Raw genomic sequence first — 15,912 nt, forward strand, 5'->3', positions numbered from 1 at the left:
CTTCCCCCTGTGGAGCTTCCTTGGGATTTCTCAGTAAAACTGATACCTGAATGGCATGACCCCCAGAGTGTTTATTCTTGGTGGTATGGAGATGTCAGCTTTATTCTCTATTTGTAGTGAGAACAATGAAAGAAATTACTCTTTCCAGAGGAGAGTTTAACAGCCCATGGTGAGTGGTTACTAAGTCCATGATCCAAACATCACTTGTGCCAATGGGAAGCTTTCCCTTGATTTCAGTTGATGACTTCAGGGTATCTATAATTTAGATTAAGCTATGAGATGCCTCAGAGAAACAATCTGTTCCAAAGTACCTAAGATGGAATGAGCTATTGCAGGTATCAGCTATATGACATATCACAGACTGCTCACGCTCCATTCTCAATCTCACTCCATTGTTTCGGTTATGGTTCTCTGCTAGAACTTCTCTCTGCTGATGACAACCTCCTGCAGCTGTGGATGTCGATTTCCTCTTACAGTGCAGCATCAATTCTCCACACAACTGCTACCTACTGAAATGAAATGTCACTTTGCTCTTTAACCTCTGAAGACCTTCACAAGAGGTAGGCGAGAAATGCATCTTTTCATTAGCAGGACAGCAAAATGGCAGCTATTCAAAAGTCTGAAATCTGAGTCAGCCCAGCCACGTGAGAGACTGCACATGGTCTGCCCAATGCATACATAATACCCCTCCAAATTCCTCCCGCAGTGAGCATCGTACCCTATGCTCATTTCACACGTAGGTACCATAGACAAAAATACTGCATGCTTGTGCCAGCGCTGAAGGCCAGGTGAAGACTAGAAGCTCTTTTCAGTTTTGTGCCTACATATGTAGATCTTGCAGCCTGCAGCATAAACCTAACCTTGTTTTGGCCACAGGCTAGAGGGGCCACCAAGGAGAGCATCTGCCAACCCTCCTTGTGGTGACCAGGGACCGTAGACTTACTTTGTATATCTCAAAGACCAGTTTTGTGTGGCTTTAAGGAACCAGTAATTTATCTTTTAGGAAAAACAAAGCTAAATTTAAAAAAAAAAACACATTAACTTCAATCTATGTGAAGCATTTTCTTTACCATCACTGAGTCACACAGCACTGGGCTAGAGCAACCCACTGAGAGAAGCAGGAGCTATTCACACCCTTTCAAAGCTAGTGAAAACAGCAGCTATCTGCACAGTAAGAAATGTCTACAGACCAGCCCACATCACGGATTTTTGCCAAAATGGATTATCAGCCAGGCACAACATGTGATTTGTGACCAGCAGAGATACCCCCAAAAGCAAGCCTGATCTAGAAGTCAAGTCCCTTCATTTTTTTTAACAGAGCTTATATTGGAAATCAGTTAACGCTAGTTGCTTTTTTTTTTTTTCCCTGTGCCTCCTACTCAGACCCTTAAGCTCCTAAAACTTCCTGTGATAAGGAACTTCAATAGCAGCTTAATAGATGTTTGCCTCATAGTTTTGCTAACAAGGCAGGCCCTGCTAACTGGAGCTTAAAAGCCAAGATGGTTTACTACTGGAAATCCTTTAACACAAAAGACCCATTACCCATATCGTGCAGCTAGAGGGTATTTTGCATTCAAGATAATTAACTTAATTAGGTATCGAAAACAATTCTTTAACCAACCAAAAGAAAAAAGCTCCAATTTGGTGTGCAGCCCTGTCTCCCCTGAGATAAGGTAGAGAAAAAAACCCTAAACCTGTAACACAGCAGGGAGAACCCATCTGCCTTGCAGGGCTGCTTATCCTGCACTCAAGTGCAATATTAACATGTCAACATGCATCTAATTTTATCTTAAATGATAGTTTGGACACGAGTTGTACCATATCCTTGCAAACCTGACAATACCATAACAACAGATCATTACAGGCTGTGTGAGAAAAGCGCAAACAACGAAGCGAAGGAAGAACCTTTTTTGTGCACTGGAACCAAATGACCATGCTTGGGACCGAAAGCAAAACAACAGGCAAGGTCCTGCTCACGCTCCTGATGAATTTAGCTTCCCTCATACTGACAGCTCATTAAAGCACATGGCTTGAAAAGAGCTTCCTGCCCTATCCCCACTACCTGTTCAGAGTATCCATGCAAAGGCCTGCCAGGCCCAGGGCCGAGCACTCCCAGCTCTCCTCACCATGAACGAGGCTCCACGCAGACAAAGCTCACCCACACAGAGCGATCTGCAGGCTCTGAGCCCTATTTAGACAGACAGAATGTATTTTTTAAATTCTCCACATTTGTAAAGGTGGCAACCACTCACTACCAACACTGCCTTCCAGCCATGACCAGTGCCCTCAGGGAGTCACCCACAGGCTCAGGATCCTTGGTATTTCATCCCACGTCGACTCCTCATGATTTGGAATAGGCTTTGCATCTAAATTTACGTGGCACTTTATTCTGGTAAATGATAATTATACCCAGAGGTTGAAAGTAAGCACAAAAACTATCAGCCTGGAGGGTAGGAGTGTTTTCCACGAAGGCAGTAGGTAAGATATGGGCCGACACAAATTTAGTATGCTGTTCTAATCTTACACTGCCTATTTATAGAAGGGACTTGGAGAGACAAGCATAAAACTCTCTTAATCACATGGGCTGCCAACCCATTTCTGAAAATCTGCTGTCAACTTGATCCCTGCTATGCTAAGGGAGCTTCTTTCTGAGGATGCTGTGCATGTTTGCTTGCTGTTATCTATGGTAAATCTTATACAGTTCGAGCAGCACTTTGTGAAAACAGTGCAGCATTCCAGAAATAGCAAGTCTATTTTCTGCACTGCTCTGTTAAAGTCCCCTAGGCCATCACCATTGCATACAGTAGCTCTTGTACAGTGAAACAAGTGAGATCTGCTCGGTCCTTCAAGGACCAATAATTACTTTCTAAGTATTAAAATGCCTGCACCTACTTGATAAGTGTGCTTTACTAGTTGTGACTTTTTTATGAGTCAGGTATTGAACAAATCCGAGGCAGTCACCTCTCACAACCCCGCACTTTCCCATGTGCCGGCCCCAGGTCGCAGCCTCTAGCACAGGGAGGGTTATCCTCACTCCACCCATGCCAAGAGGCTGGACCTCAGCAACCTGCCAGCACGAAACACTGCACCCAAGATAAACCAGCGAGTCCCAACAAGTTCACACAGCCTTTGCATCAAAACACCATCGCAACCCACTCACTAGCACAGGCTGGGCAAACACAAGCCTGGACGATGGAAGTAAGATGAATATCAACAGAGATTGGCAGCAAGTTTGGCATTTTAGGGTAGAAATCAGGGCTACATCGTATTTAGGAAATCCTTGGTTCTAAAACTCAGAGTACACATTATAATTCAAAATACCTTGAGAAAAAGCTCAAATTTAAATTACACAAAGACTCTAAAAGTTGTTTTGTAAGTATCTGAACTCATCTTTGCCTAATATCAAAATCTGATTGAAGGCAATAAAAATTATTATGATGATTTAACATGATCTATCCCAAATGTTTTAGGTGTTGAGGCATGCAACTGTATTATTTTTCTGTAGTCTTCCAAAAATCAGTAAACGATTAAGACTTGCAGTAAAATATCACATAGCCTGTAGGGTAAAATGGATCATTAAAAAAAAAATCCTCACACATTTCAGGATGGAAGCTTGGCAACTTCACTGAAAACAAGCTGCACTTAAGTAATTTCTACATAGCCAAAAGGATAATATTCTCTGCAGAGCAAATATGTACTATGGAGTGGTGGATGGAGACAGGAAAAACGCTTGTGGTTTGGTTGGCTTCCAAGGTTTTTTGTTTTATTTTAACAAACAGCTGCAAGGTGTTTACTCTGAAAATTTAGCACAAGGGTAAAATTCCCCATTGGTATAAATTAGCACCACACGCTTCGGTCATATTTTGCCTATTTTCACCAGAAAAGAATTTAGTGCAAGTTACTTAAATCCTATTGAAAAATTCTTGCAGTGTGGGTGTCCTCCAGTTCTCAAGAAGTCCAATGGGTTTTGGTCCAAGTCCCCTTGAGCGAGAAAGTTTGGGGGAGGACATACTTGCATGTAGAAGTCAGTAAAACCTTTTTTTGGCTTTGAGAAGAATTGATCCTCTGTTCCCCACTGCAGTTCTCACTCATGTTTACTGAGCAACATAGAAGCACCACCTTGAGTTACTCTCCCATTCTAGTTGCATGAGGGAAATGCCATTCCAGGCATTGTTTACCTAGACAAAGATTTCATCATTCAGACCAAAAAAACCAGAAAAAAGTGACCTTTGGAAGGAAAAAAATTGGAAAGAACCAGGATGAACTGAGGGCAAAGTAAAGCCCAAAACTTAACAGCCCATCAATGCAGTTCTACACTATGGTTGTCTGGGCTTCTCAGAGCTTCTTGTGGCCTACAAGAAGTCTGAAGGCACAGGCCACTTTTGCCACTGCCACCCCAGCTCTTTCCTACCCATTCCAAGGGGATACATACAGGGAAGCACACTGGGATCTCTGTTTCACCCATGTCCCTGGAGAAGCCAGTATTATTTTAGTAGGATGAAGGGATAGGGTTTCTGTTCTACCTTAAGTTTTTTGGGAAGCAGCAATCACAATTGGGACATTTAATCCCACTTAATCACAGCTGGGACATTTAAAAGCAAACTCTGTTGATTGTGATTTACCTCATGGTGAAACTAACCCTTCCTTCAAAAGGGGATTTCAAAGATCTTCTTGCAAACTATATTACAAGATTCAGCGCAGGAATTCTGGGCTACCAAAAATAACCAGGACATGCTGTAGACCTCTGCAGAAACAGGTCACTTCAAGCTGAGGTGAAAAGACTGGTGTGGGCATCTTTAGAAATCCCCGCTGGACCATCATGTATGGTTGTTAATCTGCGTGTATCCACCTACCCTATGGTCCTCAGCTACATGTTACACAGGCTGGAGATGGGGAAGAATAAGGCCCACTTGTGGGACTATGCCTTTTTAACAGGGTAACTGCATTTTCTGGGTGACTGCCTGGGTTTATTGCCCACCAGTGACCTCACTCTATTATCAGGTAATACATGGGGGGCTGCTCATAGTGTCTCAAAGTCTCATCACCTTCAGACACTGATTTTCCCATTCTTCAAGAAGTGATTCAGGTGGGCTCTTCCCCTCCTCGGCTCGTGCCACCTGGGTGAAGTCTGCAGCTTGGCAATGAGTTTTAAGAAAAACGAATGCATTCAAAACAGTGCAAGACTTCAAATATGTGGCCAGGTAAAGCAAACCCAAAATCCACCAGCTGCTCCTCTGGGAGTGCCCTTTTCCAGGGGAATACTTGATTATAACCAAACTCCACAAAGTACCATGGAAGGTGTGAAGGGAGGATCTGCCCAGCCTTCATACTGGCTTAGGTTTTTAAGGACTGCTTCCCTGTGAGAGACAACTGATATGGCTGCTGCATGGAAGATGGGATTGTCACTTCACTGCACCTGTCCCAGTTGTAACGGGAACAAATCTGTCTTTGGTTTGCCTCAAGGGCTTTAAACCATATTTTGATACTAGTACTACAGCACGGGAATTATCCTATTACAGTGAAGAGATTACTTGATATGCCTGCCTCTGCCAGCTTCTGCAAGTGTAATGACCCAGATTCCTTATGAACTGCCATCAGACAAATCTGTTGCAGCCACAGGCACCTGTTTGCTCTGCCTACACATTCAGTGAGGTTTTTGCATAGCTGCTCAGGCAGGTTAGTCCGAGGTCTCTGTTCCACCAGTGATCTGAGCTGGAGAAATAAAGCTGTCAGAGGATTACCCACACCCCTACACCTGATGATAAATACTTTACGTAAGGGAGAAGTGAGCACAGCCCAGTTACCTGCAAAGAAAGGCACCTCAAGAAGGGGGAAAAACAAGAGCCTTTTACATGATGACTTTTTTCCCCAGGTTTATTTGAGCCTTCAGTATACCAGAAGAGTTTGCTCATGTCTGATTAGTGACCTCCTTGTAGAAACGTATGTCACATATGACATGGCACCCACTGGGAAACCTGTCCTGCTTTTGGTCAGCAAAACCGAGAGGAATGAGCATGAGTAAGGTTGGTTAGTCAGAGGGACTCAGTAATCAGATGTGTTTCCAGAGGGACTCTGGGAAATGAGATACTTTGCAAAATATTGGATGGAGTTTTACTACCAGAACAAAATGCAGAGGGAAGAGAGAGAAGAAAGGTGGATTAAAACACCTCAGCTCTGCCTGTTCATTCAGGTAAAGGTCTTTACCATTCTTTTCTGCATTTTCTGAAGTAATCCTGCTACAAGGACCTGGGATGCACCTAGATGTACTTAGATACCTACTCCCACTGAATGAAGTCAGTGTTCAGTGCTCAAGCTCCCTATAGAGTGCACATGGATCCAAACAGGCACGCTCATCTCAGTCCTTACAACCACTTTCAGCAAGGGGACAGACAGGCTGGACATGGACATGCCAGAGGGTGACATGAAAAAATAATCCTGGCAATATGCCTTCCTGGTAAGTGCTTTTACCATTCCTCTACAGAGCCAACCTTGCTTCTGTGAACATAAGGCTTTTGGTCCCAGGAACATTGTGTGTTCTTCTGCATAGTGGCCCACATTTAACTGAGGGAGGGAGAAGGAAAGTCTTCACTCACTCCAGATAGCCTCTGCTTTACATCACTCTTCTGGGTGGCAGAACATGAATCGCCTAAGGAGGCAAAGAACTGAACCTGGGTGATCCATCAAAAACACACTGACTTCCAGGCCAGAAGTTTCTCAAAGAACAGTGGTGGCCTGTGGGGACTGGCCTAAAGAGAAGGTTAGAAACACCTAGCATAGCTTACACTACTAAGCTTGCTAGGTGGCACGCTTCTTGGCTGCAACATAGACCGTGGTCTCTTCCTGTCAAAATACCTGATGAGCCAGACTTCTTCATGCTTCAGTCCAGATACTGCATGTTCAGAAACCACTGCCCTAAAGAATTGTTTTAAAATATTTCAGAAAAGTGGACTTGGCCAGAAGTTTAAAAGCAACTGCTTCTCTGAGGGCCTTGCTCTTGCCTGGGCAGGTGAAGTAGGGTCTGTGGACTAATGGATGGAGCTTCTCAGGAGCCTCTCACTAAGCCGTGTTTAGTTGTTTAGTTCTTTGACACAGACCTGTCCAGTGCTGCCAACAGCCATGCTGTACTGGAATGTTTGGGGAGCTCTTGTTCAGGAGAGTGCCTAAAGAACAGAGGCACATGGGAGATGATGTTTTATCACTGAGATGATGGTTTTAAGTCATGTTTTCAGATTCAGGTACCTAAATTATTCCTGTGCCTTGCCCTTGGGGCTTATTATCCTCTATTGAATCTGGCCCCTAGCACTCAAAGACTTAAGACATGGGCACAGAAGAGATCTACAGACAGACTGTTACTCCCATGGTGTGATTAAAAGCTTCTCACCGGCAGTTTTGTACACCATGAGAAAGGAATTGGGCCAGGAGAAGCGATGCCCTATCAGCCAGGAGGAGAGTTCAATGCGTATTTGATGCTGGCCCTTGTCAGAGGCGAGAGCACCAGAGGCTGCACATCAGCCTGCACATCATTAGAGGCTTTCTGCTTGTTTGCAGAAGACAAATGATCGCAAAGCAGCCTGAGCGAGTCGGTCTGTGATTTCCTCAGGTATGCCGCTGCCCAAACCGCTTGGCCAGACTTGTCATTTGGCAGAGATTTTATTGTCTAAACTCGGGGATACACAATGGCTGGACAACAGCTGCATTTTGCCAGACCTCAAGGCCTAATCCAAAAAGCCCCCCAAACAGATTGCAGCCAAAAGCACGTGTGGACAGTGAGACATGTCGACAAGCAGAGCCCCACACTCGTCCCAGTGAGCAGTGCCCCGCGTTGTCTTGTCTTAAAACTGTCACAACTCTATCCAAAGGGGAACCGGCTTACAGTGCTAGTGTTAAACTATTAGTCATTTATTATAAAACCAATCTCTCGTTTCAACTCCAATCCCTCCAAAGCCCTGCCTCCAAGCCTTCCTTCTTGTTACCTCTAGTCCTTTTCTTTTTATTAAAAGGCAGCATATCTCTGAGAGCCACAGCTCATTTCGATCTCCAGATGTACAAACATCACTAGAAGCCAGTTTGTATGTCATAAATGAAGAACCGATGGGTTTGATCAAAAACAAACATATGCACACATACACACACATGCTCACACACAAAACAAAACAGAAAAAACTCAGCGGGGGGACAGGAATGCCAATCTCTGAGTTAAAAGGCCATTTGAGGCCTCAGAAAGTTCACTTTGTTCCTTGTTAACAGTTAATAAAATTTTATCCCCAGCTATTACTACGTAAAAATAACTTTCACATTCAAGCACATGGCTTATAATACAATACAATACTCCAACAATACTCCAGTGTCACAATTAGCTTAAATCAAGCATGAATTAAAAATACTATAAAAACGACAACTTCTACAACATCTTCACAAGTCTTCTTTAATTATGTGCAATTCCATTCGAAAGGAAGAGCAGTTTGATACAAAATAGCAGGGTTTAAAAAAAAATAAATGACTGTTTTTCTACAAATTCAAGTTTCTTTACTTCACGTAGAGAAACATGACATGCTGAGGGGAGAACTCTGGGAAATTCTTATACAGAGATCTCTGCCTATTCAGATTGGGCATAAAGTGTTAAAACATCAAGACTTCTCACGAAGTGGAAAAATCTCAGAAAAATCCTGATCAGAAGTGTCAAGGCTGAATTCCATCTAAAAATTAAACCCAAAAGCAAAGAATTTTTTTCCACACCAATATGCAGAAGAACTTTTTCACAGTGAGGGTAACAGAGCACAGGAACAGGCTGCCTGGGCGGGGGTTGGGGTCTCTCCATCTCTGGAGATACTCAAGATCCGTCTGGACGCCTCCCTGTGTGATATGTCCTAAGGAACATGCTTTGGCGGGGGGTTGGACTCGATGATCTCTTGAGGTCCCTTCCAACCCCTACAATTCTGTGATTCTGTGATTTTTCATATGCTTTGTTGACTGAGTCTTTAAGAACTGGGTTTTCCCTCCATTTGGATGACTGGAAGCATGATTTCCAGTGAAACTGTGATTTTCATATCCACATGACTCCTGGAGCTGGGGCTTTATGGAAAATATTACAAGATCAAATGAGAGCTGCTGTACTTAATCCCGTACACTGGGAAACACTGTTTTGTGGGGGTTTGCCCTTTTTATTCCTTTCTTTCATAAAATGTCTTTTCTATATGCTTGAGTGTATTGTAAGTCTCTCAGGGAAAGGACTGTAAAAGGAAGAGTGGAGGACACAGGGCTGCCTGTGAGGTGGTGCCACTTTGATTTTCACTGCTCTGGTAACGGCAACTGCCCTTGAGCTCCCCAAAATGGCTCACTTCCACAGCATCTCTGTTCATATGGGTGAATGAAGGCATTTAAGAGCCCTCACCCCACACCATTTGTGTGTCTGAGGGTGCAAGGAGAGGCTTTAGAGGCTATTTCAGTTGTGCACATGCATGTGCATGGCTGATGTTAGCTATCCTGCCCCCCTGCCCTCCCAGTCGACCTCTCACAAGCCATGGGGTGGCAGGTGAGGTACACACAAGGGAGAAACCACCAGGCATGGATTTGGCAGCCACTTCTGCCTCAGGTGCTGTAAATCATAAAATCACCTGAGTTGGAAGAGACCCTTTAGATCACTGAGTCCAACCATGGCCTAACCCTGACTAGTCCACCTCTAGATCATGTCCTTAAGCACTTAATCTACATGCCATTTAAATACCTCCAGGGATGGTGACTCCACTGCTTCGCTGGGCAGCCTGATCCATTGCCTGACAACCCTTTCAGTAAAAAATTCTTCCTGATACTTAACCTAAATCTCCCCTGGTGCAATTTTAAGCCATTTCCTCTCATCCTATCACTTGTCACCTGAGAGAAGAGACCAGCCCCGACATCTCTGCAACCACCTTGCAGGTAGCTGTAGAGAGGGATAAGGCCTCCTTTTCTCAAGACTAAAAAGCCTCAGCTCCCTCAGCCGCTCCTCATAGGACTTGTGCTCCAAACCCTTCACCAGCTTCAATGCCCTCCTCTGGATGCGCTCCAGTATCTCAAGGTCCTTCCTGTAGTGAAGGCCCCCAAACTGGACACAGTACTCAAGGTGCAGCCTCACCAGAGCTGAGTACAACGGAACTTTCACTTCCCTACTCCTGCCAGTTACACTGTTCCTGAAATCTTCCCCCACTGCCCATGGTGCCAGTTTTAAAGTGACTTGTCACCCCTTTATCCCCTCACCTCCATTTTTCTGCCTTCAAGGGACAATCCCCCAACTCTCCATTTAAAATGGGCACTGGGACAGTACCTGGCCATGCCACCTCCCTCCCATCCTGTGTCTGAGCTCATCTGTCCCCACACCACTAATTGCTGGCAGTATGTAAGGGCTGTGGGGGCAAAACCTCACACTGATCATATGCGTAACACACGCAGGCACACACAGAAATGTGCACACATGCAATATAGTGGCCTTTGTCTTGCAAAGCCTCTCAGGTTTAGCAACCAGGCACCGTGCCCCATGCACTGCCAGCAATAACACCATCTATCAGCCAAACCACGGTGGCCACAGCCAAGGGTCCTGCTACTCCACCTCACAGGTTCAGCTGTGGTAACTGATGGTGACAGGTGTCCTGGCAGCATGGTGGCCTCAGATGAGTGGATGCTGTTCCCTCTCTGTATCCCAACAAATGCTGTGGTGCTGCCTGGGAGCAGTGTGAGAGCAGCACTTGCCTCCACCACAATGGCCGAGGGGACAGCGGCTGCCTGGCATGTTCCTGGCCACAAAGGCCTGTTGTGACAGGCAGTAAATGAAGTGGCCATGGGCAGACAGGGTGGCAGACACTCCCTCTCGATGCCCCTATGGCACACTGAGGTGCTGAGCCTCACCAACCAAACACGCCTCATGGAGACTATTTTGCTAGGAGAAATTATCTGCTACCATGGAAACAAGTGAAGAATGAGCAAAATGATTACAACCCAAATACCTACTTAACAAGTTAGTTACTCGTGATGAACTTTATTCTCTTCCTCCCCTCAACTGGGTGTGCCTGAAACACCAAATACTCATCTTCCCTGTGAAAAAGAGACAGTTAAGGCCTTCTGGCAATTTACATTTATTAAAAGTCTCTATTTTTGTCTTCATCTAGTCACATAGCTTGGATCATCCACACATCTTCTGACTAAAACCCTGAAAACACAATGTCCAAGACTTTGGGAACACTCTGTATTTGACTAGAGCCAAGTGGAATGCATTACTAGATTACACATATGATCTTCGTTATCTGGGATATTTAGCATTTGGCACTGGAGCCCTGGAAGATAACATGCCAGAATCACTTACTGTGTGCTGGAAGAAAGAAGAGCAGCCTCTCCGTGAATGGCACCGCACTGCTTCCATGTACAGAAGGGGAAAAAAAACACCTTGGAAATTTCTGAAATCCTCAGTTTTTACCTTTAATTTCTTTGACTGTAAAATCCAAATAATAATATTGGGTGGGGGTGACCTTTTAGGAACTTCCTGTTTACATTCTTTATAGATTTTTTCATAAAACCTTTTAAAAGTTATGTTTAATTTAAAAAAAAAGACTCCTGCTTCTAGCTTACACCAAAATAACATCATAAACATGCTTCATGCTGTAATAAAGAACAGTTGCTTTACTGATATTTTAACACCTTTGGTGAGTAGAGACATGTGTCTATAAATGGTCAAGAAGACTCAGAAATTGTGAAGTTATTTTAATAAGTTTCAGCATGTAAAAATATCACTTGCAAAGATCTGGTGAGACATGCATTAGGAAAGGAGAAGCTGCCAGCAACTGCAACACAGAATTTGGCTGTCCCTGTGAAGTAGCCAAGATGCGAGCAGAAGCCTGCCAACGCAGAGCAGAAACTTGGTAGTTTCAGCTTTGTTATATGCGAAAATTGTTTTGAGGGACAGCGAAACAAAGGCTGAAAATCTGTCTCAAAGCAGATCTTTACTACTCTGCATCCATTCCTTTGAAATGACAAGACGTGATGATAATCCAGGCCTCAGACATTTGTGTTTCGAGCTCGCGGTTTGTGGTGCACCGAAGTGTATCATTGAGTAAGTTGTGCAGTTTTCATTAAAGGACACCATGAAATTCTAAGAGGGAAATTACAACTGCAGAACAGGTCTAGGGCCAAATATAACTCACCCAAATCCTTTGCTGATTTCATACATGTTAATGGAGTTAACAATCAAACTTATTTTTCCTGCGTGAGTATAAGCCAAGAAAAACATCAAAAGATTACTTTTCCAATGTATTTCTACAATAACTTTGCTCAAAGCGCTTCCAAAGAAGACATCTGATGATGTGAAACAGTCCTTACATGACTATTCATTGCTATTTTTTGAGGAAAAAGAAACAGTACATAAAAAAAGGAAGAGAAGCAAAACCAGGAGGCAGTGAATACTCTGCATATTTTCACCTCTTCAAAGGACGGACCCAAATTCCACTATAATACCTGTGCTATTTACTATGTTCCTCTGCTGCCCACAGTGACAGTCAACCAACGCACAGGTTACAGTACAGCATGGTTGCACAGTAGGTGCATGTAGGTGGGGAAAAGAATAGGACAAGATTTTAAGCACATAATCTTTCAGATTCTCTTCTCTTTCAGGACTGAAGAATATGACAACAGAACAAACAAGCATCTGCTTTTTCCAGCTGGATCATCTTGCCTCGCTTACATCCTTGTGCTGTCACAGCTACAACAACGTGACCATTAAAAACCCTTACTCCTCTGAATGCTAAATGCCCATCTCCAGGTGTCACAATGGTTTCTTTGAATCAATACCATCAATAAACTTTTAAATGCCCCGAAGAAAGTCTGTCCAAAACGGGTGCCACCACATTCTGTGAAAGTGCCTTGTATATAAACCAAGGACACCTGACATATAAAGTGGTATAAAAATACAAACTGACTTGTGCTTCTAAGTATTTCCTACCCTTTTAAACTTTGCACTTGTTCATTAATTTCAACAAATATTGAGGTGAGCCAGCTGCTGAGGTGAGAGGATTCATATAAATCCCTTACAGATGTTTGCTAACTTCAGATAGGAGCTTTATTATCTACAAATCATTAATCAACCATTAACAAGTGAGTGTTACGGAGTCCCAGTATTAAGGCTCATTGCCAGAGGAGAATAATGGATTTTGCAGGCTGGCTGTGCCTACAAGAAGGGGAACTAAGAACTGAGTCAAGTCTGAGATAAAACATTTGGAGGAGATTAGAAAACATGAGAAGACATTTTGTTGCTCTTCATCTTGCCTTAAGAGAAAGCACTTCACAAGAGCTAAGCATTTAGACGACAAACCGAGTGGAAAGTTCAAACTCATCCATCAGTTCGGTGATGAAGAGGAATGCGTTTTGCACAGCCGAACAAGGAAGTCAGGCACAGGTGAGAATTACTGCTCTTGTGAACAACAATAAACACCATCCAAAGTGTTACCCTCTGACTGACAATGAAGTTACAAAAACACCTGCTCCAGCTACGGGGAGCTCAGACTTCGCCCAATACCTCTCACTATGGCCACAGACTTCAGCTCAAAGCAATAGGAACAGTTAAATTCCCACATGCTGCAGGCAGAGGACAGATGTGACTGGGGCAGCATCCGTCAGCGGTGAAAGCAGCAGGATCTGTTGGGCAGGCAAAGCATCGCCCTTGCTGCAGAACAAAGCAACATTTCCTCTCTTCATTCATCTCCACCACAAAGTTTCTGCCAATCAGCCTTACAAAACCATCCTTCCACACACCAGATCTGTAAATAATTCTGATCTGGGCTACACAAGCAAGATTCAAGAAAGAGTGAAATTCTTAGGTGAAAGTGTGTCCCACTCAGTGGCAGTCCAGCTATGTCTGATTTCTGATGCTTACAGAGCAGCCCATAAACAAACAAATGAAACAAGCACAACTGAAGAAAAATGTTCATGTCTGAACCCCAGCATGCAAATGACAGAAGAGTGGAATATAGATATATAGGAATATCAAATATAGATCATTCTCTTAGTATCGAGGAGTGAGTCTTAACAGAGCTTGAAGGGAAGACAATATGGAGACATAGGTGTATGAACTGCAGGAAACCCATAAGTCCAGGGGCTGAGATCCCACCTCTTGTCCCCTGCACACTTCAGTTATTGCTATTTCCCACAGTAATAGTTCATCCCTAATTTCACAACCTGAGTTTTGAACACGTCATCTCTGCCCAAAAGGTGATATCACACATATGAACAAATACAACAAAGAAATCATAGTAAACGAAGACTAAATACATCAGTACAGATAATCTAAACAACTGCAGTATTCTCATGAAGGTATTATAAAATATGCATTCATCTTATTTTAAAGACTTGGAAACAAAGTCAGAGAGAGGCCACAGGAGAAATTTTACAGACAGAACCAGAACACATGTTGCTGGCTCTCAGTCCTAGGCTCAGGCCACTAGACTACACAAAAAGGTGCAAACGCCTGTAGGAATTCATTTCTTAGTTTCCTCTTTTATGTCATAGCCAGCAAAAAGACCTGCAAGCAGTTTCAACTCATTTTCCTTTCCTATTTTGCAACTCTGATGTTTTCACAGAATACTTTCACAGGTTTCTAAAGTACTGTGGAATTCTGCATGATGACAAATATGAAACCAGGTATTAGTTAGATCAAACACAAAAACCTTTCCAAAGCTCACATACTGATTACTTAACACACCACAGAGTAGGGAAAAATATTCCTTACAAAGCCATTCTTTAATTTCCCTCAATAATGTTTCTTCGTAAAGAGCTCTACACAGCTGGAAGCATTAACAGCCTACCAGATGGTTCACTTCTCGATAAACACTTATGTTTTGCGAGTTTAAAGTCTAATGAACTGTAGTGCAGGAAGACAAAAGTTATGTATGCAGAGCGAGTGGTTCAAATGGCATGGCAGGGCTGGGCCTGGACGGGGGACTAGCTCCACAGAAGCTACCCACTTCTGTGTTAGCTTTGTGGTGGGCTAGGGAGGGAGGAGAACAGCCGATCCTGGCAGAAGACGAAGACAAAAAATGCTGAACACACCCACACATACCCACAAGTGCTAATGCTGGGTAGGAGAAGGCTGTGACCACCAGATGCTGGCTCACAGCATTGTCCTAAACCTGCAGGTGCTTCCAGAGCCCTGGAGAGCTCATACCACGCAGCAGTCCATGACAGAAACTTAGCTTCAGTTAAACTGTACAATCCCACAATAGTGACTCCGGAGTCATGCCTGGTGCTGTGGAAGCATAGAAGGCAAAAAGTAGGAAACATTTGTCTTCTGCTCATGCCGTGTCCCCAGCAGGCAATCATAGCCAGCCACAAATTAATTAGAACCGAACAGCCCAAATGTTGCATGCCCGGTTGGAAATTGTGGAGCAGCTCTGCTTGCCCAATTGGGCATAAACAGCTTAGTGTGGCAGCACCGGGGAAACCCCCTCCAGGAGATCAGCCGGCGTCTGGGCTGGGTCTATCACATCTTTCAGGAGGCTTTATAGTTGTGCAGCTACGGAGCGGCTTGAATTGTGTTTGACAACCTGGTGTGGACAATAACTTGAAAGGATTTCAAGGTCTGGGCTGAGAAACTGCAAAACAGCACAGCCAGCAAAGCTCACTGACTCACCTTGAGACGGACCGAGATCTATTAAGTGCTTTGACGAAGATCAGAGACGGTGCAGACTGGCGTCTTTGGGCCAAACTCTTCATTTTCTGATTGGAAAGAGAAACAAAATGAAAACATAGGTGAGGTTCAGAACAATAACTTGCATGCAGCCAGACTTTTTATGGACTCCAATTTCAGACCATGGGAAAACGGCTGAGTTACTGCCATCAGCAACCGTGGAGGAAGAAAATGGTTGTAAAATATCACATATGGAGAATAACGGGAGCATG

General features: G+C 43.9%; 1 protein-coding gene across 1 annotated transcript in view; it reads right to left on the reverse strand.

Annotated features, from left to right (window-relative positions):
• ARHGAP20 (Rho GTPase activating protein 20) overlaps nucleotides 1–15,912 on the reverse strand; it is a gene marked incomplete at its 5' end in the record, with an annotated part of 61,655 nt that overhangs the window by 35,730 nt on the left and 10,013 nt on the right. Inside the window, one exon of the mRNA XM_084273291.1 lies at nucleotides 15,644–15,729. Within this exon, the coding sequence (XP_084129417.1) occupies nucleotides 15,644–15,729 (86 nt within the window). The remainder of the gene's footprint in view (nucleotides 1–15,643; nucleotides 15,730–15,912) is intronic.

The sequence above is a fragment of the Gallinula chloropus genome (genome assembly GCF_964237585.1).
Source record: "Gallinula chloropus genome assembly, chromosome: 1".
In the NCBI taxonomy this organism is placed as follows: Eukaryota; Metazoa; Chordata; class Aves; order Gruiformes; family Rallidae; genus Gallinula; species Gallinula chloropus.